The 22,773-nt window shown below is 34.7% G+C and overlaps 1 protein-coding gene across 1 annotated transcript in view; it reads right to left on the bottom strand.

Moving 5' to 3' along the window:
• Window positions 1-22,773, bottom strand: part of LRP1B (low density lipoprotein receptor-related protein 1B) — a gene marked incomplete at its 3' end in the record, with an annotated part of 167,099 nt that overhangs the window by 46,799 nt on the left and 97,527 nt on the right. The window contains exons 29-32 of the mRNA XM_009708817.1: window positions 19,427-19,608; window positions 17,990-18,189; window positions 4,289-4,477; window positions 3,349-3,497 (exon numbers count right to left, since the gene is read on the bottom strand). Coding sequence (XP_009707119.1) covers window positions 3,349-3,497; window positions 4,289-4,477; window positions 17,990-18,189; window positions 19,427-19,608 — 720 coding nt within the window. The remainder of the gene's footprint in view (window positions 1-3,348; window positions 3,498-4,288; window positions 4,478-17,989; window positions 18,190-19,426; window positions 19,609-22,773) is intronic.

Genomic DNA, 22,773 nt, shown 5'->3' with positions numbered 1-22,773 from the left:
ATAATGCCCCTGATACAAACCACTCATTGCATTTTGCTGAATTCTATGATTTGATTCTTTAAGATCTTAGCCAAAATGACCACTTCAATTCTTAAACAGTCTTTGTAGGCTGTTGAAGCAGACTTAATATCATTTTTCCAGATAAACCAAAGCACCCACAGTTACAGAAAAGGGCCTTAAGGTGCAGTGCTGTACACAGTATTACTTATATTGTTTCAATTAAATGAGAAAACCAGAAGCTAGACCTTCCAGTCTTTCAAAAGGATAAAACATTTGTACAATTAAAAAAAAAAAAATAATAAAAATTTCTTTCTAAGACCTTGCCGGTGCCTTTACTCTGAGTTCAGGCAACATTGTACCTTCGTTTTGACTGAAAGAGGAATGCAACCAAAACAAAGAGTAGAAATTACTTGATTCAATCTTCTAGGGCTTAACCTAATCTCAGAGTTCAATATGTGGCTAATGCTAGGGAGAAAAATCTGGATAGATTATCAACAAGTTTTAAATGTTGTGTTTCCTACCTGGTGTCTGTATGAGCACAGAAAGGAAGGAAATTGACAGGCTTAGAAGTGCAAGACACTTTATCTTCTGTGACTAGCCACAATTTTTTCATTTCTTCACATTTTAAAAAAGTCATTGATCATTCAATAAAGCTGTATTTAAGAGGTATATTAAACTTGGTGTATTAGCTCAGTTTTATTTTTTCTGCCATGAAAATTTAGGGTTTCATGGCTATTTATGTAGTAGGACCTACAGTTGGAGCTACATCATTCTTCTACTACGTTGAGGGATGTGCTGTATAACAGGTTGGGTTTGAAAGGCAGCTATTCGAAACTGTTAAACCGTTCCACAAAGGTATGTATCTCAGAGTAGTTCAGCAGAAGGCCTCCAAATGTAGGAGACAAACAGGAATTCAGACTAATTCTCAGTTATAGTATTTTCTACTTGCTAGCGTAGCCTTCCTGTTGCTTAGTTGTTCTGAGGTGCCAGCCTAACTCTGCTCGCCACAAGGGACTCCAAGCTGTTAAAACAACATGAATTTCATTCCAGGAAATGGGTACTAACTCTCAGATGCTATTATGTTCTGCATGACAATGCTTGCATTCCCTTCTAAACTGGGGAGCCAGACGCTTTCCAAAATCAGGGGGCAACGTCGTATGGGTATACCTGGAAGGGCCTGAGCTTTGGTGTTCTAGAGTCTGATGCATTTCGTACTAAATGATTTCTCACATCAGAGTCGGCATCAAAAGGCAGCTGAAAGTCTGTAGATGTGCAAGACCAGTGTATCAGCCATCCAACTCCCTTTCATCAGAAATAGCTAACGGCGGGTACGTTGTCAAGAGTGATTTCATCATAGGAACAGCTATGATTTTACAGCATCATCTAAAAATCTTAAGTAGCAAAGCATATTTTTGCACTGATCTCTGCATCTGATGCCATTGACAAATTATCAAACAATAAACAGATTTCAAAATTGGAAGAAAATGACTAATAACCAAACCAATGTCAACTTGTAACCATCTGTCTGAAGCAGCTTCTTCTATTTAACCCTGCTCTCCCTCCTATGGAATCCACAAGTGATAAAATATTGCTCCTGGAGGATCCAAGATGTGATGCTATCCTTCAATTCAGACTACCAATTAACTATTCAGAAAGGAACAGAACCATCCAATCAACTGTTAGCATATAAATTCACTGTGGAATAAGCTTCCAGTGCCATTTAAAGAAAATTTTTAAAAAAGAGAAAAGAAAAAAGTGCTGGTTTTTTAACCAAATTTGAGAAGACAGATATGGGGAACAAATAGGTAAGAAATTCCTCATTTTACAAGTGTTTTACACTTTCTTTTTGTTCACCACTTAATGAGAAGTTACAAGTAGACTTTCTAAACAGAAAAGATAAGATGAACATAATAAAATCACACCAAACACTACCTTAAGGTAACAGAGGAAGACAGTGGAAAAGTTTCTTAAGTAACAATATTACTTGAATAAAACTGTACATCATTTATTAATATGACCATTGTTCTCTGAAAATTAAGAGTAAAACCCTTTCCTTAATGAGTACAAGACAAAACGCATCATGATGTAGAACTTTGTAAGAGCAACAAAGCTGGTGAAGGGCCTGGAGAAAAAGCCTTACGAGGAGCGGCTGAGGGAGCTGGGGGTGTTTAGTCTGGAGAAGAGGAGGCTGAGGGGAGACCTGATCGCCCTCTACAACTACCTGAAAGGAGGCTGTAGGGAGGTGGGGTTGGGCTCTTCTCCCCTGTAATTAGCGATAGGACAAGAGGAAACGGTCTCAAGTTGTGCCAGGGGAGGTTCAGGCTGGATATTAGGAAGAACTTTTTCACTGTAAGAGTCGTTAAGCATTGGAATGGGCTCCCCAGGGAGGTGGTGGAGTCACCATCCCTGGAGGTGTTCAAAAAAACGTTTAGATGTGGCGCTTCGAGACATGGTTTAGTGGGCATGGTGGCATCGGGTATACGGTTGGACTTGACGATCTTTGAGGTCTCTTCCAACCATAATGATTCTAGGATTCTATGATTCTAAGAGGTCATTAGCATATGTATATATATAATAAAAGTGGACTAGTAGAAAAGCTGGACTACTAGAAAGTCTGTAAAGGCCATATGTACTATTACAATCAAAGGTCGTATGTACTACTGCAGTCAACCAATTAATTGTCTGGGTAGAACAGTCCAAAGACTTTTATCGAAGTAGTTCTCTTATAAGGTATCAGTATGTTCTACTTTATCTACCTTATATTTTAAGAAAAAAATCACCATGTACTTATTTCAAGTACTAGGGAATCCACCTCCCATAAAGAATTCAATGTTTCAATTGATGCAATTGTTAATTAATTGCTTCAGCTACTGGATTGTTTTTAATGTAATCCTACCGTTTGCCTATCTAGCTAACTGGACTGAGCTTGTTTTCTTGTATTAATATAAAGTTCATTCATGCATGAATACTCCCAAATCATTGTTACATACACTTTGTATCATTTTTATATACACTTTGTATTTTTATGTTTCATATTTTATCCAAATGTTTTTTCAAAGCAATTTTTATGGGTTTAGTAGCTGTATTTGCTCTAGCAACTGGCAGAAACATCCATATTTGAAAGGGAACAAGTTCTGCATTCTCTGAAAAAAAGGCATTTGCAAGTCTATTTTCAACTAATAGCTTTGAAGATGAAATGCTTTAAATGCACCCGTGAGTTACCTGTTCTCAGCTCCTTTGACTGATGGTTCCACATTTCATGGGCACTAGCGTTCATTGTTTAAAAGCAGGTGAAAACACAGTAAAATATAATCCCCACTCCCCCTTCCCTCATACATACGCACTTACCTGACTGGCAGTGCAGTTCGATAAGCACGTCTTGTTATCCGCAGCAAGGTAAAAGTTAGTGGGACAGGCACAAGTATACATCTTGTCAGGGGCTAGAAGGCATAAATGACTGCAACCACCGTTGTTTAGTGTGCATAGATGTTTCGACACTGTGGACAGAATAGGAAAAGAATATCAGAGCCTATTGTTTCAGTATACTTCAGGGTATCTGCTTTATAGAGGAAGAAAAATATACTACACATACTACTTTTACAATGAACCACCTCAAATCAAAAATCCGTAAGAGGCAATCTTTTCCTTTTGCCTTTAAGTTATTCTCTGTTGTATGCAAAAATTAATTATTACTATGGATGTAGATTCAATATTGAAAGAATGAGAGGAAGAAAAAAGCACTTTTTTTTTTTATAATGAGATAAAAATTAGCTTATCTAGGTCAAGTGCCAAATTGTATTCCATTACAATTCAAATACAAGGACATCAGGAGATCAGAAACAATCGCAACGCCTACATTCTCTGACATTCCCTCAGTCCAACAAGTTTCTAAATAACAGTACTCTTCTGTATTATTAACACTTCCTTACTTTTCAAATAATAAATGTTTTCATAACACACTGTTCCCATCTTGGTAACTGGTAACCTGTATTGTAATGCAACTTAACAGTTCTGTATTTCCAGTCAGTATCTGGGTTAATTTTTAAGTGCCCAAATTGGTATCTGACCACTGAACAAGATATATCACATTTATTTAATACCAGATATACTTGCAACATTAATCTCAGATTTATATTTAAAAATGCTAATTTGAAAACTTCCACAATTTGAAACAAAACACAAATAAAAATAAATCACTGCAGAAAAATGAGCTTCTGTTAACTCAGCAACCGGCTACCAAGTGAAATATATCAATGTTCTGTACAGAAAGCATAGACAGAATAATTACCATCAGGTTGCCTATAAGAATGATACACCTGGATGTCTGTAATGGTATGCCATGAGTTAATCAGCGACAGTCTGTCTGATCCAGAGGTTTTGTGGGCACGGCTGAGTGATTTGGTTTTCCCGTCTGTCCAGTAGATGTAGTCTTCAAACAATGTTAGTGCAATCACCCCTGGAATATCTTGATTAGGGACTGTAAGAAGAGATGCTAAGATTAATGTTCACTCTTGGAAGACTGCCAGTTAAAGTATTCCATACTGCATGGGTTGACAGATACAACTGCTATATAATGTCTTGAGAATAATTGTCATGACAATGTGTCAAGCCTAGAGGGTTCTTTATTACCGGTTACGATAAAGATGGATGGGGTACGAGCTCTACTTGCTTGGAATTAGTTGGCCCAATCAGTGTTAAGGAAATGAAAGAATTTCAGTTAACAAAAATCACCCCCAGATTCTAAAACAATGACATGATACAGTTTAAAGTAATATAGAACATAAATTTAACTTAACCTAGTCTTTACAGAGGGCCAATATTCATTTGCGGTTTTAAGGGAATAAAAGTCATTAGAAAACATCCAAAACGTAAGGTATACATCTCCAGATGCACTGTGTTTAACACCCTTTAAGACAATTAATAGTAAGTTATTTCGGCAAAATATATTGACAAGAGAGATGGGGGAAAAAAAAAGTTTTGCATTAAAATAAACATAGCAGTAAAAGGGCTTATTGCTTATTCCTAGCATAACCAACCATACAATTCAAACAAATAAACAAAGTGATGATAATACTCCATTGTTACTATATCACAAAATTACAAACCAACATAACTTTAAAAAGGAGGGAAGGACGAAAGGGAGAAAAAGCTTTGGAGCACTCTTTATCCTACTGTATACTCTTTATTCTTGAGCTATTTGTTCTTGGTAAACATAAACGGAACTCCAATTTTTTTTCTTTTAACATATATAGCTGTAATTATAAATGTCACAGGAAAATATCTGATCACAATGGTCAATTTGTAAATTATAATCTTTGACGCTGAATCACTCTAATTACTGATAGAGCTAAAAAGGCATATCAGAGCAGCTGAGTCTGCCATTTTTAACCAGCATATCCTTAACACCTTTACCTTGTTTTCTTAGATGAAAATAGCTTCATCTTTTACCTGGAATGTGCTTAAATAGAGTTGGCAAATCTCAAATTCCATTGGAACCTTTCATAGTTCAACTGATGACTGATACCGAGTATATGGAATGACAACTTAGCAAATTCAATTTTGTATAGAATAGTCTTACCAATAGTGAACTCCAGTGTAGGGTATACGTTGTCTTCTGGTCAAGAAACCTTCCTTCTTAGTCCTAAAATTATTTTCCCTTCTTGTATGTTTACATATATCATAGCCATCATACTGAAATAACAGTATGATATTCTTCTATAGGAGCTTCATAATATTTCTAAGAAATTAGTCAAAGTGCAAAGAAGTCTTAATTTTGGCACTTATTACATAGGCAATTTTGGCATGGTTCATTACATAGTATAGTACCCCCAAGAAAAGCTCTTATAATTTTCCTTATTCGTAGAATCATATTGTGAAAAGGGGGTCTACAAACTAGAAGTAAATCACTCCCCATGGCGATTGTTGCTATCCTGTTCCTCTGAGCAAGGAAGGGAATAATTATTAAAGTACCATTATTTTTAGTTTTGCCACCAAAGTAACAAATCAACTACAACAAAACAAGAATACAGAACCTATAAGTACAGGTATTTCCATTATATTGATTCTTTTTCCTCTTTCCTCTTTTTCCTTATTTTCTCACCACTGGATTTATCAGAATAAATTGCAAGAAAACCTCCTAGATTCGGGAAAACACCCAAAGGCCAGAGCAGAGTTTGTCTGTCCACTGGAAGACCTATATGAATCATCACCTAATTAGATCAACTACTTGCATGTTAATTTTATCCCCATTCTGCTCTGGAGCAAACCAAATAATTCCATTGGTGGGGAAAACAAGCTGTAAACTAGACATTAGTACCCAGTTTCAACCTAGATGTAGTATGAAGTGCCGGGGGTGATCTCTAGTACCATGAACAGTGAAACAAACCCTGCACCTAGTCACAACTGAGCCTAAGTAGTCAAATCCCAGTCATTACCTGTTTTTTTTTATATTCTTTTGCTTAATATGGGTGATTTTCCTTGAACCTTCTTGAGAGATTCCTTAAGCTCTGCATACATCTTTGATAATTATGAATTCAACTTGATATACTGCTCCAAAAGAAGCACACATTTCTAATTTTGATTTTAAAAAGTGAACCATCTTTAAAATTATCATATCATATGCTTACTACCAGATTACTGGAATTAATTAAGGAAGTACAGAATTTACACATTCAGGTCATTGGGAAAAAGAAAATTATAATTCTGAATTATTTCAGAATTATCAGTTCACCAAAATCTGTGTATATGCATGCTCTGTAAAAGAAACACCTTTTGGTTTGAATCACTACCCAATATTTCAGCAGATCCCTGAAAAACTGGACTCTCTCAGACTTCCTTTGTTGCCACTCTCCCCGATTAGTTACTTCATTGAATCTCAGTCATTCAGTTGCTTTATTGTGCTATTATATTTACCATGGGATTTCGAGTACATTTGGGCACAATCCACTGTGCTATCTTTATCTAGGGAGACTTAGGTATGTTAAACTCGGCACTTTTTATTTTAGGTAACTATAAACATTTGCTATGGAAAGTTTACTTGTAACTTCTAAGTCATATGATTGTGCCACAGTACAAAAATTAAAAGACAAGCAGTAATTTTAGGTATATCTGCAAAACTGCAAGAAATTCCCCACTGATCTTAAAGGGCAGTTTCTAATGAGAAATACAAACCAGGGTGACAGAAGCAGCAGGAAGGAATAGTGGAGAGAGAAACTGTTAATCTGAATGAAACCCTGAAGCTATCCATAAAGTTATTTATTTAGTTTTTGCTTGAGTTCTGGAAAAATATTTGTCCATATAAATTATGACCCTTGCTGCTACTTTTGACCAATCCAGTCTTTCTAAATAAAACAAATGTGCTTTTTTCTTTGTCTGTTTTCTCTTATTCTGATCACAGTTAAGATTAAAATCAGAATAAATGGGGATGTAAAAGTTTTAATGCACATGAAGAGGATTTTACATTGGAAAATTATTTTTATTTCCTTGTCTTTATTATTCCTTACCAATGAAAAACACGTCTAGCAGTCATCCTCTTTTTGGTCATCCAGGAGTTACAAGTAAACACCATATCCTAAGCATAGATGTATGAGTAAATGCTTGTTTTTGTTTCTGTGTATGTATGTGAGTTGCCATACAATTTATCCTACCTTCAATGGATTATGCATACATCAGAATCCAGATGAAACTTTATATGCCTGAACTAAAGAAGATTCAGGAGAGTTACACATACTGTCTGAATTGTCTCATCACACCTTATTAATAGGAAAGCTAAGTTAAATGTGTGGCGTAAAATGCTAAATACTATAGTTGGAGCACTGCTTTTCAGAAAACTGTTCATTGACTCACGTGCATTTTTCTTTTTTTTTTTTAAAAAAAAACCAATTATGTAAGAACCAGGTTAAAAAGCTTAAACAAAACCACAATATCAAATACAATGTAACAAATATTATACTCTCCTTTTTATACTCTGAGTATGAGAGAGTATATCTGTTTCTAGACATTAGTTTTTCCATTATCACCATGTATTGGTCAAAAGTTGAAACTGTCAATGGTTTAAGCACTTGCAGATTAGGGCTGTAGTTTGTCCTGTCACTGTTTCTTATTTCTGAGTAACTTTATAAGTTTAATGGGCTTCTGCATTAAAGTCAACTTTTCGTTAAGTAATATTCAACACAAACTTGATCAAAATTCTTTCAGAAGCTTGCACGATTTATAGCTGTAAAAGCTATATATTTTCTGCCATGACTATGAAACTTAGAGAAAGTTATTAAAGAAAAAAAAAATCAATCAAGGAATCAATAGATGGACTGTGTTAAATAAAATAGTACATGGTACATAAAAATTCTTCTAAGCCGATCATAAAACTCAATGTATTTTCTTGCAGTTGATACATCTGTAAAGACTGACAGAGGTTTCTGAAAACAGGCATTCTGTTTCTGAAAACAGGCAGTTGATTTACCTTACTGTTTAAGGAATATTTCTATCATAGCTGAATATTATTTTTCTTTAATTTTTAGTATGTTATAAACAATAGAATGGAACATCAAAACTGTTCACATGTAATAGGTTATAAAATCTAAAGTTCACATCAACTATGAACGACCAAAAAAAAACGAACACAAAACTGTGAGGGAACTTTTACATCTTATTTTCTGATGGAACAGTAAAATAGTCTTTATGCTCTTTATTCTTTGCCTTTGAGGACACCAGTGTTCCAAGTTTTCAAGAACTTCAAGTGGTGGCAGTTATTCATTTATCATAAACGTATGTAGTAGAAGAAACACCCACTTTCTCTACCCAGTCTTTCCTTTAACTTCAAGAGTACCTTAGCTGCATTACTGATCTACCTCTTCATAAACAACTTACATTAGTTATATTTGCAATACAATTACTAACCTCACAGCATATATTACAGTGTGAATCACAGTTTTAAACAGGAAAGCAAGACTAATTGCTCTCTTTTCTTTGGCAAGTACTATGAAAATGGATTACTTTCTGCAATTTCAAAGCAAAGCCAGGTTAGTCATAACTGGTAAGTAACTCTGCTTCCCCTGTGTCACCTATTTGAAAACATTTAATCAAGATGTCTACTTGAGAATCCATTAGTAAGAAACTAATATATTCTGTTAAACACAAAAATTACATTACACCAACATAAGAATCAGATCTCGACCAGTAAATTAACAGAGACTTTAAATAGTCGTATTTTAACACAGAGCCTTGAGGATTGCATTTACTTAATATTACTTTCTAGAATTACCTATGTATTCAATAGATTTTTTTCTTTTAAGGTTTCTCATAACAACATCACCCTACAGCCTCTATGAAAGCATACAAAATTGGATTAAGTAAACTGAAACCCAATCCATATCTCAAAACACTCAGCAAAAGTAAAAATAGAACACCCCACCTGCAGACCAATAATCTACTGGATAGAGCTCTAGCAGTCTGTAAGTATTCTACTAGACCAGTGCTGACCACACATGCTTTTGTCCTCCTTATTGTTAGAGTGTCAAATCCTTAAATAATCCCTTGTAACCCATGCATATTACTTTTCTCTCAGATGAAGAAATCTCAACAAGTATAACTGAACTGCAGTTCAATCAGAAAAGAGATAACTGTCCAGCTGCCATAGGACTCGGACTTCCTCTTCATAGGCGGATACATTGGAGAGCTGCTATGGCACAAGGAAAGAGGTGAGAAGTGCCTTTGGGCCCTTTCATAAATCCTTGTCTGAACAGTATTACTCAGTTGATTGCTTCCATTGCGTCCCAGATAGTTATTTCAGTGACTCAAGTTTCTTACAGCGTGCGATATAGTACATCTCAGAACATATACACCAGTTTTAATATACTGCACTATACACTATGTATCATGTATGAGTAAAAAATGCTAGACTTTATGCCAGCAACAGACTCTAATTAATTCAAACTGACACTTACTTTGATTTTTCAAGACCTTGCTCTTCTTATTTGTGTAATAAAATGCATTATGGGGGCATATTCAACAACTTAACAATTGTGAGGGACAAAATTATGGAATGCAAATCACCACCCTAAGTAACTTCTGAGGAAAAATTGCAGCTGGAATTTGCTTTTGTGATTCCTTTTCCTACCACAGCTGCCTCCTACCAGAGATGGGCAAGTCCCTTGCAATGCCTCCTCTTCTAACAGGCCTCCTACTGCCATGTTTAGTTCTGTACTGGGGTTTCAGTTTATACATAAATCATGGATTCTCTTACACTGAATGCTAACCCCAAACAGTGCTTAGCCAAACAACAAGAAGATGAGAAATGTGATAAAAAAAGAGAAGGAATGCACAGGCCTATCAGAAAGCTGCAGGAAATGGGAGGAAGAAATACAGGTGGGTACTAAAAGGGAAAAAAGGAGAGGCTTGCAACAGATCAGAAGTAGTGGAAAATAAAAAATTATTAGACACTTGAACAGAAATAAAAATTACAATAGATAACATACTAAAGGGAGATGAAGTGCTGCATGAACTTAAGGGAAGAGCCGCATATCTTCATAGCAGGGAACACGATTATGTAGACATAATCAAAACATGCACAGACTTGGAATGTATCTCTCTTTCTCGCCTGCATTTCGTGTTAATTTTGATCCAAGAATATAAATTCATATGCTGTAAGTCATATCTGTGATAAAAATGTCTACTTTTCTCTTGTGTGACCTCTGTTTCCTTATATTTTCAGAGTAACTCTACTTAAGCACAAAAAAATGTTCATTTGATTTCAGGGGTGAAAATCATGACATCTAGGATTTCTTAACTACAAAATATGCTACTGAAGAAGCCATACAGAAGAAGTGAATCCCAGTCTCACTCAGCTATTAATGAAACACAAATACTTCCAAAAGTAAAAGCAAATACTGTAACTAAAATGAGCAACAACAACAATGGTCTCATTGTCAGCCAGTAAAATCCATGTAACCAAGAAAAACCATCCTTAAAAGCACAAATGCTGATTTCTTCTAATCAATAAACACTACAAAAATATCTGTACTCTATCATGTCCACCAAGGTTAGCTTTTCTTCGGCATTTAGCTCCTGTTCAAGCTGAAGCTGGTGGATCACTTCCGAGTTGGAAAGGGATCTGTCCCTTCTCTTTTCAAAAAGAAGGGACTGCAACCTTGTCATGCCCTTGTGCAAAATCTACAAGAAGAGGAGAGGTGAGATTCCTGTCATGCTCCTCCCAAAAATGCTTCCACCTAGCTAGAGTTCCAGTGCTGGTAAGTAACTGCTAAAGGTAATTAATTGTTGTTAAGTAACATTTTAAATGACTTTCTTCCCTCACTGTGGCATTAGAGCAGTTTCTGTCTAAGAATTTTGGCACTTAAGACAGAAAATTTATACTGGTGATCAAACCTTAAAATACAGGCTACACTATTTTGCATTCCACTCTCTGAAAAACTTGATTTTCTGAACTGCAATAAAATAAAAACAAAAAGCTTATTAACATCTTGACCCAAATGGAACTATTGACAAACTCTTAGGAAGAATTAAGAATCCTCCAAAGATAAACTGCACCAAGGAAGAACAGCACTTTATAAGAAAATAGCCTTTATACCTACAAAACCAAAAAAACCAAAGAAATTGCCAATCTTCTCTTGTGCTGCAATTACTGGCCCATACTGTCCTTTTTCCATTTGAACTCCCTTGTAACCATTTTTGTCTCACTTTACGTTCCACTTGTAACCTCTTCAAGACACAGTCAATACTTTTTTATTTCTGTATAGTACTCACTCCTGGTACTTGCTCCTTTTGATAAAGAATTTGAAGTGCTTAGAAAATGAAATTAACAATGAATAATGACAATAAGATTACGTCTATTAAGCTTGTGAAAAAGTATGTAATTTTGACAGATGTAATTAAATTTAGGTATGTTACATTAAAACACTAATTCTTTTTCAAAGATGAGACATTTTATAGTCACTATTACTTTTATTAAATTGACACTTTGTTTAAAAAAACAAACCTGTAAAACGCAATGAACAGGAAAAAAAAAGCATTATTCATAGAATATATACATTAATTCCAGTATTTGAAGCCATGTTTCACAGAAAAATAAATACATGAATACACTTTTAGGATGATATTATTGATATTTTTAATAACAACATGCGCATGCATACATATTTCTTTCTGCAAATGTAATATATACATCACATATCCATACCGGGTAAGTATGGAAGATACACGTCCCAGCATTAAGTGGCAGGATAATTTGCCAGTTAAAAAATGTAATTGAAATAGTGAAAACTGAGAATATTTCAGTATAATAAACTCACACAAAAAATGTTACACATTGCAAAACTACTATCACAAAAGAAGCAGGAAATTTAGACTTAAATCTGAACATCTTACGGCACAAATGTGTCCATGGTATTGAAGCTGACTATTACATATGACTTATAATGATACCATGAGAAGAGATGAATAAATTTTCAAAAATCTGCCTATAAAAATGAGTTGATCAAATCTAGGACTGAAATAGTTTATTGTCCCACTTTAAAATGGTTTATTGCCTTTTTAATTTCACTGTGAGCTGTTGCTTATATGCCAGTTACCCCGCAGCAGCACAGAGTAGCATTCTGCTACATTAGTGATTATTCTTAAATATATACAAGTCACTATTCGAGAAGAACGACTCATAGTGCACTAAGTTTCAAGGATTCTTTCATTGTTTTTCAGATTTGCAGAGACCATTCACATACCTACCAGTACCTACACTTTAGACTTGTATCTTGCTGCTGGCTTCAGGATTCATCCCCACTCTGCCCCTCAAGCTATTCCTTACTTCATCTTTGCCTCTCCATGCACCTGCCTGGATTATCTCCTGCCATCATCCAACTATGAGTACATGAACTGCTAAGCCCCTTTGGTTTATTTCATTCATCTTCTACTGCAACTATAGGAGGTGTTCAAAACGCTGCAACTTTCTTCATCAAAAAGCTCCCATTTATGATTGTGTTGATATGAAAAGGGGATGACCTTGTGACACAAGAAAAGCTATATTTTATGTTCTCTGTTCTGGTTGTTTTCTGACAAGAACGACTGCATGGAAAGTAATGCCCATCCTTTAAAATTTGTGATGGCATCTGTGCAGCTCATACAGAAATATACAGTGAATGTCTGCTAAGTTTCTAATGAGTATGTCGAAAAAATATTTTCAGAAGTTTATAATCTAATCAAATCTGGGCATATTATCACAAGAACAGTGGAAGATACAGAAACCAACCTGTTGGCAATCTTCATAAACTGGGCTCCATAAACTGGAGACTGTGGAACCTTAGAGTAATGTAACTGTGTGAACTGCCTTTAATATAGGTGAATCTGTGTATTTTTCCTGAGTATTACCCTTTAAAAGAGATAGAATACAGTAAAATAAAATAATCAGATTTAGAAAGACATATGAATTGGAGAATTTTATCTGAACAATTATGAAAACTGAATCTACAATGCAATAGCAGAGGTGAATCAATTATCAGTTTTTGCTGTCAGATGTGGCTATGAGTAATTCCATAGACTCCTCAAAAGTTGGGGAAAAACTGTTCTAGTATCACAACTACTGTTTATTTCTCAACTGCTGTGAGAAACCCTTTTTTCAGACCTCTAATTTTTGAGTTATGAAAACTGCAGTATAAATCTGGGAGGAATTGATCTCCATAATCTCTTAGATTAATTTCACATTAAGACAATTTAAAAAATAATTGGATTTACTCTTTTATAAAACTCTGGTGGTAGAGTTCAGAATTAGACACATACACTCACTTTCTACCTAGAAAGCCCTTACAATTAGTAACATTTTAAATTACAGGTGCTAAAAATGAAAAAAAAAAAGGTTAGAATCTCCAAAAAACTTATTCTTGATACTTTAGAACTTGTACTTATGTATACCAATTCTGAGGTTGGTAAACACTTAGGCAGAAGCCAATTCTGAAGAAAAGGTTTCTTCAAATTGAGTTTCAATTTTTCAAATTGAAAGTTTCTCTCTGTTAACTGTATTATTTATGTAATTTATGAATAATTAATCCATTTAAGGTTTAACTACTGTAAGATGAAGCAATGAAACACTCAACTTTTGTTTTTACAGTATAAAACATCAAAGAACTCTACACAGTTAAGGACTAATTTCAGCTCAGAGAAGCTTCTGTCCTTCCTGAGCTGGACTATCAGATTCCACTTTTAAAGTTTCATTATACTGAAATTCTGATCGTCAAAGAGTGAAATGGGAAAATGGTCAGCACCTCTGAGTTTTAAGAGCTCTGAAGGATAAGAAAACCTGCAGAAGGCAATCAGATATCTAGGGAACTGCGAAGCTTGCAGTTCCCCTGGGCACTGGGAACCAAAAGCAGCTGTTAAGTCTGACAAATTCTTAAATGTTTTTTTTTTTTAAAGCTCACAGAAGTAAACCAGCTTAGTGCTTAGCCATATTAGCGCTTCAATGCTTGCTTAATCATTTACCATGCATAACACTTGTGAACACTGCAGTGCTAAATTGGCTAAGCTCTAAAACCAGTTTACATAATCAAGCATTAAACTTCAAATAGATAAGCAAGGTCATTGCTGTCCCTAGCGCCCAGAAGAGCTCCCAAGTACTGTAAGATTTCTGGCCTAGTTAGCATGTTTTCGAAGTTCTTACTAGGACTCTCTTGATAATTATAAAAGTCTATTTCTCTATTGAAATGCAGAGGAACTTCACAAGAGAAAAGCAGCAGATGTTCTCTTTTCCTCAAAAATCTTCAAGATTCGTAAGAAAGAAAGAAAGAAAAAAAAAAACCAGTCGCAAAAAAGTGGTAACACTAAGATCTAAATACATGTAAACTTCCATTGTATGGAATAAATGCTCCTTTGTTTAACATATAGCATGTCAATAATTAGCTTAAGATTGTTCTGTTTGTCCTCAAGAAGTATCTAGTGATACTAGATACTAGCACAGTATATCTCACGCAATAATCTCTCTTTATGTTATAAGATCCACCCATTTTGACAAGATACTTATTTGCTGGGTCTTGTGAAATCTCTGTGGCATTTTCTGATATATTTTGTAACAGATAATTTAAGATCCAAGAAACATATTCTCAGAGAAAACTCACAGCAAGCTAGCCTTATCCTCAAAGGTCAGAGAAACAGGTGAAAAAACACTTAGCTTACAATAACTAGCACTTCAGATTGCATTACTCATATGATTCCCATTTAGACTTTTTTCTCTGCTCCATGAGTATGTCTTTATGGTCATCATATCTGTACCTTTATCCTTCTCCATTTGAAAACACAAAGGATAGAATAAAATCAACCATCCCTTATAGTTAACTTTGACAACACAAAGTGTCTCTAAATGACAAAAGAAAATGGACCATGAAATTAATGTGAACAACACCTCTTCAAGAAACACAGTTATCACAAGACATAAAATTGATCTTTCCAATTTAAGTGCTTATCAATGTGGATTACAGCCTCTCATATCAGAAAGCTAGAATGGACCACAGTTTCACCTCCTCTAAACCCAACCACTGAACTTCTCAGAGTTTCCCTTATTAAGACAATTAATTTGCAATGGTTAAATTTTATCTTCCAGAAATATTTCTAGTCTTGTGCTAAAACATGAAGACATGCAAAATTTATATGGCAGTTTGTTCCAGAAGCGGGGAGGCAGGGGAAAGATTCTGATTAAAGACAAATTGATCATTATGTAGGAACTTTGCAAAATTCTCAAAGCATCCTTTGGAGCACCTACAGGCATGCTTCATCCGTTTCAGACACCAGCAATACTATCACTTCTTTGTTAAATGCACAGAAACTTTTCTACAACTTTATTTTGGCTTGATAATCACATTTTGACTGAAGTTCCTGACAACATAAAGTGATGAACAGCATTAGCTAAGGAGAAAATCTTCCTCCCACGTAAATTAAATACCTCGGGATCTTTCTCTCAAAACATGTTTCTTATTGTCTGAATATTTATACACCATCTGTACTTAAAACAGACATGCCCTCAAAAGTAGTATGATACCAGGTTTATACAACATCACTGTCACTTTTGGAGCTTGCCTCAGACATTTAACTGGTACCAAATTTTTATAAATTTTCACTCACAAATAGAAATGGCAAAACTATCAGGCACGAAAGCCTACAGAATGTTCAGTAACACTGGACTTCTAACACTTTCACTGTAACACCTAGAGTCAGACATGCTCCTTAAACAGTCACGAACACATTCAGCTGTCTAAAACTAGCAGAGGTGGTGCTCTGTGGAATGAGAAAGAGAATTTGTTGTATGAAACACTGCTCTTCACAGCTGTGGCTTTGTGACAAATTTCCTTCTTCTCTAGATTCACGTATCATCAGGGAAGACATTAACTCCATGAATATAAAAGCATTTGAAGCTGATTTTACCCACTCGGGCAAGAGAAATCCACAGGCTGAAGACCAAGCCAATGGACACCAAAGACACTATGACTGGAATTTTGCAGATAACTTCTGAAATTTAGTGACAGGAGGACATTTTCTGAGAAAGAAAAACTCTGAAACTTTCAGGTTGAAAGAGAAAATTGAGAAAGGTTTGACCATTGCAGTCAGGTTAGAGCTAAGAGAGACATATTGGCTATTATTTATTTCTTTCCTTTGAAAGATCCAGAAAGAGTACGAGGGTAATTGCATGAGAACAAAATAGCAGGATAGCAGCACAGGGAATAACATCAAGAGGAGTACGGAACTTTGCTTCATCTGTCAGAAGAATAGACTGCCAGTAGGAATCCAGCTGGCATGCAGGTGTATGTCTGGGCAAGTACTGCTTAGGTGAGCAGGTTACGACTGTACTGTGGTCGTTACAAAAAATCATGGAAGTTAATGCTGAGATTAATGGAAATGTTTACTGCTGTCATAGCTATTGCTGTAGTCTCTCCGATCTACCATCTCAAATAACTGTCATTGAATTGTTCGTTATCTATTTATAACTTACTATTCAGGAATACATGGGCTAGAAAATTTTTTTTCTTTATTTTCTGTTTTGTTCTATTTCACGGCAAAGCTTCAATCTGAAAATAAAGTAGTTGTTTCATGAACTCTGGTTTGGAGAAAACCTGGAGGTACCCAGTATGAGATAAAAGCCTAAAAAAGCCCAAATGCATGAAGTTTTACCAGGACAGCAGCAGTTCTGAGGTTTGGGTAAAGCTTGTGGAAGGGAGCTCAAACAAGTTTCATCTAGAAAAAAAAACCTCAACCCAAAAATCGCAGCATACTGACACTGAGTATTTCATGTATTTGAATTAAAGTGAAAGATCTTTAATTATACCATTTTAAATATGAGAACTATTCATCATAGTGTAAAACTTTTTTTTTAAACAGTTTATAGATAAAAGATACTAGGTTTTTAATTATCTGTGAGGTGAGAAGCAGAACACAGGGATAAAGATTACTTCACTACACAAGTATTTCAAAAGTTACTGTTTTACCTGTCTACCAGGAAAGCCCCAAATTACATTTGGAATACTGGTCTCCTCATTGACTCATGATGAGCAGACTAATGGGCATTTCCAGGCTTTCTCACGCTGGAGAAAAGGCTGCTTTTAGCCACATTCTGACACACGGCACACAGGACATATCCCTTCCACTTTTAACAGCCAAGTTTCACTGGCCTTGTAACTTGGTCGAGAATATGTGTTGCGAATACGCACTAGAGTACCGAATTGACAGGGCAGCCTCTGATTGCTGAGTCTGTTCCTAGAGTTTCTGTTTTCATTTGACATTTTTTCCATGGACATGTTTAAAAATTATTCACATTCATAACAGGGAAGGAATATGAAAAGTAACTTTTAAAATACTGATGAAAAGGAAACAAAGTATCAATAAAGGTTGCAAAAATGTCTAGACGTATAGTTTTTACACAATTACACATAACACACAAAGCAGCTTCAATTTAAAAATTACCCAAAAGAAAGAAACGAATTAAAAAAAAAAAAAGCTGTTGACCAACCTTTATGTCTATGAGATCCATCCATGTCAGAAAACTCAATATGATTTTCATCAGCCCAATACAGCCTGTGGTTGACATAATCTATTGTAAGAGCCATAGGTCTAGATATCTGTGTTTCTATGACAACTGTTTGACTGGAGCCATCCATACCAACACGGCCAATGTGAGGATACTCACAGCAATCGATCCAGTATAAGTATCTATAAAACAAAACACAACAGATGTTTTGTTTAGAGATACAAAAATAATATCAATAAATAATTCATTTATTTAGTTAAGAATAAATCAGTAATTATTCTATAATGTTTCCACTTTCCAGATAGATTTTTGGATTTTTCTACACCTGTCTGTAAATGAGTGTCCTAAATGTAAATGGTTTGAATAGGAGAGTTCTCAGATTAGATGTGATTTCATCAAATTAATTATGGACCAGTTAAAAGTGCATTTAACTTGCTTAGTCTTGATACCTTAGAATATGAAGTACTGCCCAGATTGGACTTCGCGCATCTTATGCCCTGCAAAAATGGCATCACTACTGAACTTATGACAACTATTGTATTACAGTTACTTTTATTTTTCCCCACACGTATTACAAAACCTTGTTTTGTTGTTAATAGTAATACGAATAGAATAGAATACCAGCACAGATTTATATTAATAAATAGTCATGCAATAATTAATAAAATTAGCAGTTAAAGGCACCAGTTAAAAAACTACTTTAACTAGACAGTTCTCTCTTCTTATTATTGTTGTTGCAATAAATTTTTCAAGCATATTGATCATTTCAGATTTCTGAAAACTGAAGTTAGAAACTATGTCACCTAAAATAAACTCCTTGTATCCTAATAATTAATCAGTCCAGTTATTAGACTTTAAATCAAAACTTTAATTTTAGAGTAAAAAAGACAAAAGTTATCTTCAAATTATGTAGGATTAAACATTTTCACTCTTCAATTAACATGCAAAAACTATCAGAAAAAAGTCTTCAAATACGTGGTAGCTGAATGGCCTAAATTATTTTGGAAATTAGTAAACACAGAAAAGAGTGCTAACAAGACAGTTCAGTGAATAAATGAAACAAAATGTAAGAAGTGTCTTCCATGTAATATGAACTTTTTGTTATTTAGTAACACACCTCCTGAAGACAGGGATATTTTTTGAAATATCTGCTTTCCTACCGAAAGAAAACATTTACAGAGTAGTAAATATAACAAAACATGGTTTAGTACCTGCATTCATCTTTTACTACACCGATTTTATATGTAATGATGATATAGTAAGCATTGGTAATATGTTTTAGACTACTGATATCCAGCATAGCCCAAAGTTAGATCACAAAAACCTAAATAGTATTTCCTATCTTCTGTTTTTTGTAAAAATTATTTACATATAAAATTAGGATTAAATATGAATTACTGCAAAATGGCTGTTTCATACCCAGCTTGAGGATCTAAGGACAGATCTCTAGGAAACTTCACTCTTTTGCTCACAAGGACGGTAGGGTATAAGCCATTGAGTTTAGACACCTCAATAATTCTCTTTTCAGTATCAGACCAATAGAGATTCTTCCCAATCCAATCAACAGCCAATGCATTGGGAACAGCTGTATTGTGGACTACCTAGAAAAGCAAAAATTACATAAATTACTTATCTAAATAGCGAGAAAAGGAACAAGAATTCAAGAGTTACTAATACCAGAATATTGAGAGGTTGGATATATGATACAGTGACATACAACATGTGAAACATATGTATTATTCCCTGTTAAACACTGACACTTCTGAAGTAATGACTTCTTAAGTAACTAAGACAATGTGACATTTTCCTTATAGTAAGGGAGAATGGAGAATACCATGATGTAGCAAATATCAAATTCCTGATTTCCCTGCATTATCCACTAACTTTTAAGAAATCTGTTCTTTCATTTTTCATCTGAAGTTTCTAATTTTCCTTTTGTCTTGATTTAAAAGAAAAAAAAAAAAACACTTTCTTTTCCTTTATTATTCTGTTTATTTTTCACAGAATCAAATGGAGATGGGGCTTCTCTCCCCACAGCGTGCCCTCAAACACATCTGCTTATTAGTTCACCATTTCTCTCACCAGTCTACATCAGCATATATTTCATTTTAGTATCACAGTAGTGCCATATGTCATTATGACAGAGAGACCATCAGAGTGTTCAACTCAGGGAAACAGAAAAAGATTACCTAGTTGGAAAGTAAATCCTGTGCTCTTATTTCCAAGAATAAGGAACTTTCTAAGAATTAGTTAAATTTCAAAAGGACTACATTATTAAGGCATAAACTAAGAGACAGAAGGAATTTAAGGACCTACTGGAAAGCCTACACTCTACTGGCAGGGATGTGATATTCTAAAGGTTTTTGATGACTTGAACAATTCTGAGACTTGAATAAACACCTCTAGATATACATTATTAAAAAACTCAAAATGATTGTATGACTCAATCTTGCTTGGCTGGGAGTATTTCATATTAATTGTTGAGTGACATTTTAATATTCCCAATCATTAGAGTCCAGCTTCTTCTAGGCGTAAAAATTCTATTCCTGATAAGGTCCTATTCTGACCTACTCTATTCCTGATTGGGTCTTGATTAGGTCTGTGCAACAAGAACTTAAGAAAAAAAAATCAGAGTGTGCAATACTTGAAAATATTTGAGATTTTTTAAGTACTAATAATGGGTTTACTACTGTAGTGTACATTCTAGTTTATTCTCATCTTCACCACTAAAAGCATGTGCAATAGAGTATAAAATTTACACGTAAACCTGGTCATGTGTAACTGAATGTGTATTTTTTAATTTTATTTACCATTTGAAGATATTGAAAAGCCTTCAAGATAAGAAGGGATACTGTGAGATACTATAAACCAATTTTATAATTATGAATATGTAAAAGCACCCTTTCAGGTTATCATGTTATTTATCACCTTATAAAATCTTTTTAAAATTAAATCCAGGCATGCACCAGTTTTTAATAGCAATACCAGCTTCATTGTTTTATAAATGTGTAATTGCAGCAACCACTCTGCAAACTTAGATAGTGGTTTAGCTACACTATCTGGAAGCATCAACCAAAATGGTCTCTCTTTTCTGATGTCTTTTCCTTTGGAGAGTCACTTCAAGCTTCTTCCAGTCACTGAGATCACTAGTGTGACATTTAATATACACAATCCAGGTTACTACAGCATTTTCCAGTAACAGATTTCATTTGATTCTACAATACTATACTAAAACACTGTGTTAATGTTTGAACACATTTATGTGAAAAAGTTGTTGCTTCAATTGTATAAATATCTCCTCCATGATCAGATGCAGAAGAAAAATGAGATGCCATCAGGTTTCCCAGAGCAGGAAAGCTAGAGTTGGCATGCTGAAAAGACGTCATGATCAGATGCAGAAGAAAAATGAGATGTCATCAGGTTTCCCAGAGCAGGAAAGTTAGAGCTGGCATGCTGAAAAGACGCTATCTTCTAAAAGGGAAATCCTAGGTAATAGATCAAATAGTATCATTTACACTAATAGTATATTTATTTACAGTAAAACAATAAAACAAGAACTTTGAAGGAAATAAGAAATTCATACTTCAAGGAAAAAGGCTGTCAACCATAAAACTTCTCTTTCATGGCAAAAAAAATATTAAAATATTTAAACAGGTTTGCTAGGAAATTATTTGTAACATCAATTATTAAATATGTGCTATGGTAACCTATTAAAATCTAAGTTAGACATAAAGTTATCATTTGGCCCTGGATAAAATATTACTGACAGAATACAAGACAGCTAAAATATATAATTCTTGGTAAATTTTTGCACATATTTTTAGCTTTCAGAGGCCAAATCTGGGCCCAGTTTTTCAGTAAAAAACCCCAAATATTCTTAAGAAAATTAAATGCATTTATTTTCACAATTTTTTCTTTGAATTTGGCATGCTATTTGAGTAAATTCTACAACATGACACTCGTTCTGTAAATTGCAAAATATTAATGAAGGAAAAAAGAAATACCATCCATGGCTCCAGTCTAATTTTCTTCTAATGTTTGTTCAAATTTCTGAAACCTTTCCTTAGAAGATGAAATTATTACATAATTAGACATACATAAATATGACTCAAGGATTTAATGGATTTTGAACCCCACAGTTGCCTGTCTCCTATTTTTTGCAGAAAAGAAAATCTTTGCAGGGACTCTCTAGGACGTTGAGTGCATGCTGGATTCTAGTTTTACCCCAATGGAATCAGAGTGTTATAACTTATGCTTATCCATATTTTTTTTAAGTTATAAGAACAATTATTTCCATGTGAAGGATGTAAATGACGTTCACTGATGCCAGCCTGTTTAAAACCTTAACCCTCAAAAAGACCAAAGTCGGACGTTCACTGATGCCAGCCTGTTTAAAACTTTAACTCTCAAAAAGACCAAAGTCAGTGTGCTCTGAGGATGTGTCAGTCCATGCATTAAGCTGTAAATGAAAAATAGAAATCTTTTCTCTCTGCATAATTTACTGGTGTACAATGAAGGAAAAAAATTCACAGGGTATGTTACTGCTCATTTGTTCCATGTTTAAGAAGGTCAGACATAAAAGAATAAGCAAAGAAGAATTCATAGAATCACAGATTCATTATGGTTGGAAGAGACCTCAAAGATCATCAAGTCCAACCGTACACCCAATGCCACCATGTGCACTAAACCATGTCTCAAAGCGCCACATCTAAATGTTTTTTGAACATCTCCAGGGACGGTGAGTCCACCACATCCCTGGGTAGCCT

Source organism: Cariama cristata, unplaced genomic scaffold (genome assembly GCF_000690535.1).
Source record: "Cariama cristata isolate BGI_N322 unplaced genomic scaffold, ASM69053v1 scaffold951, whole genome shotgun sequence".
Taxonomy (NCBI): domain Eukaryota; kingdom Metazoa; phylum Chordata; class Aves; order Cariamiformes; family Cariamidae; genus Cariama; species Cariama cristata.
Note: the sequence above shows the minus strand (reverse complement) of the source record. Positions and strands in the feature narration are given on the sequence as shown.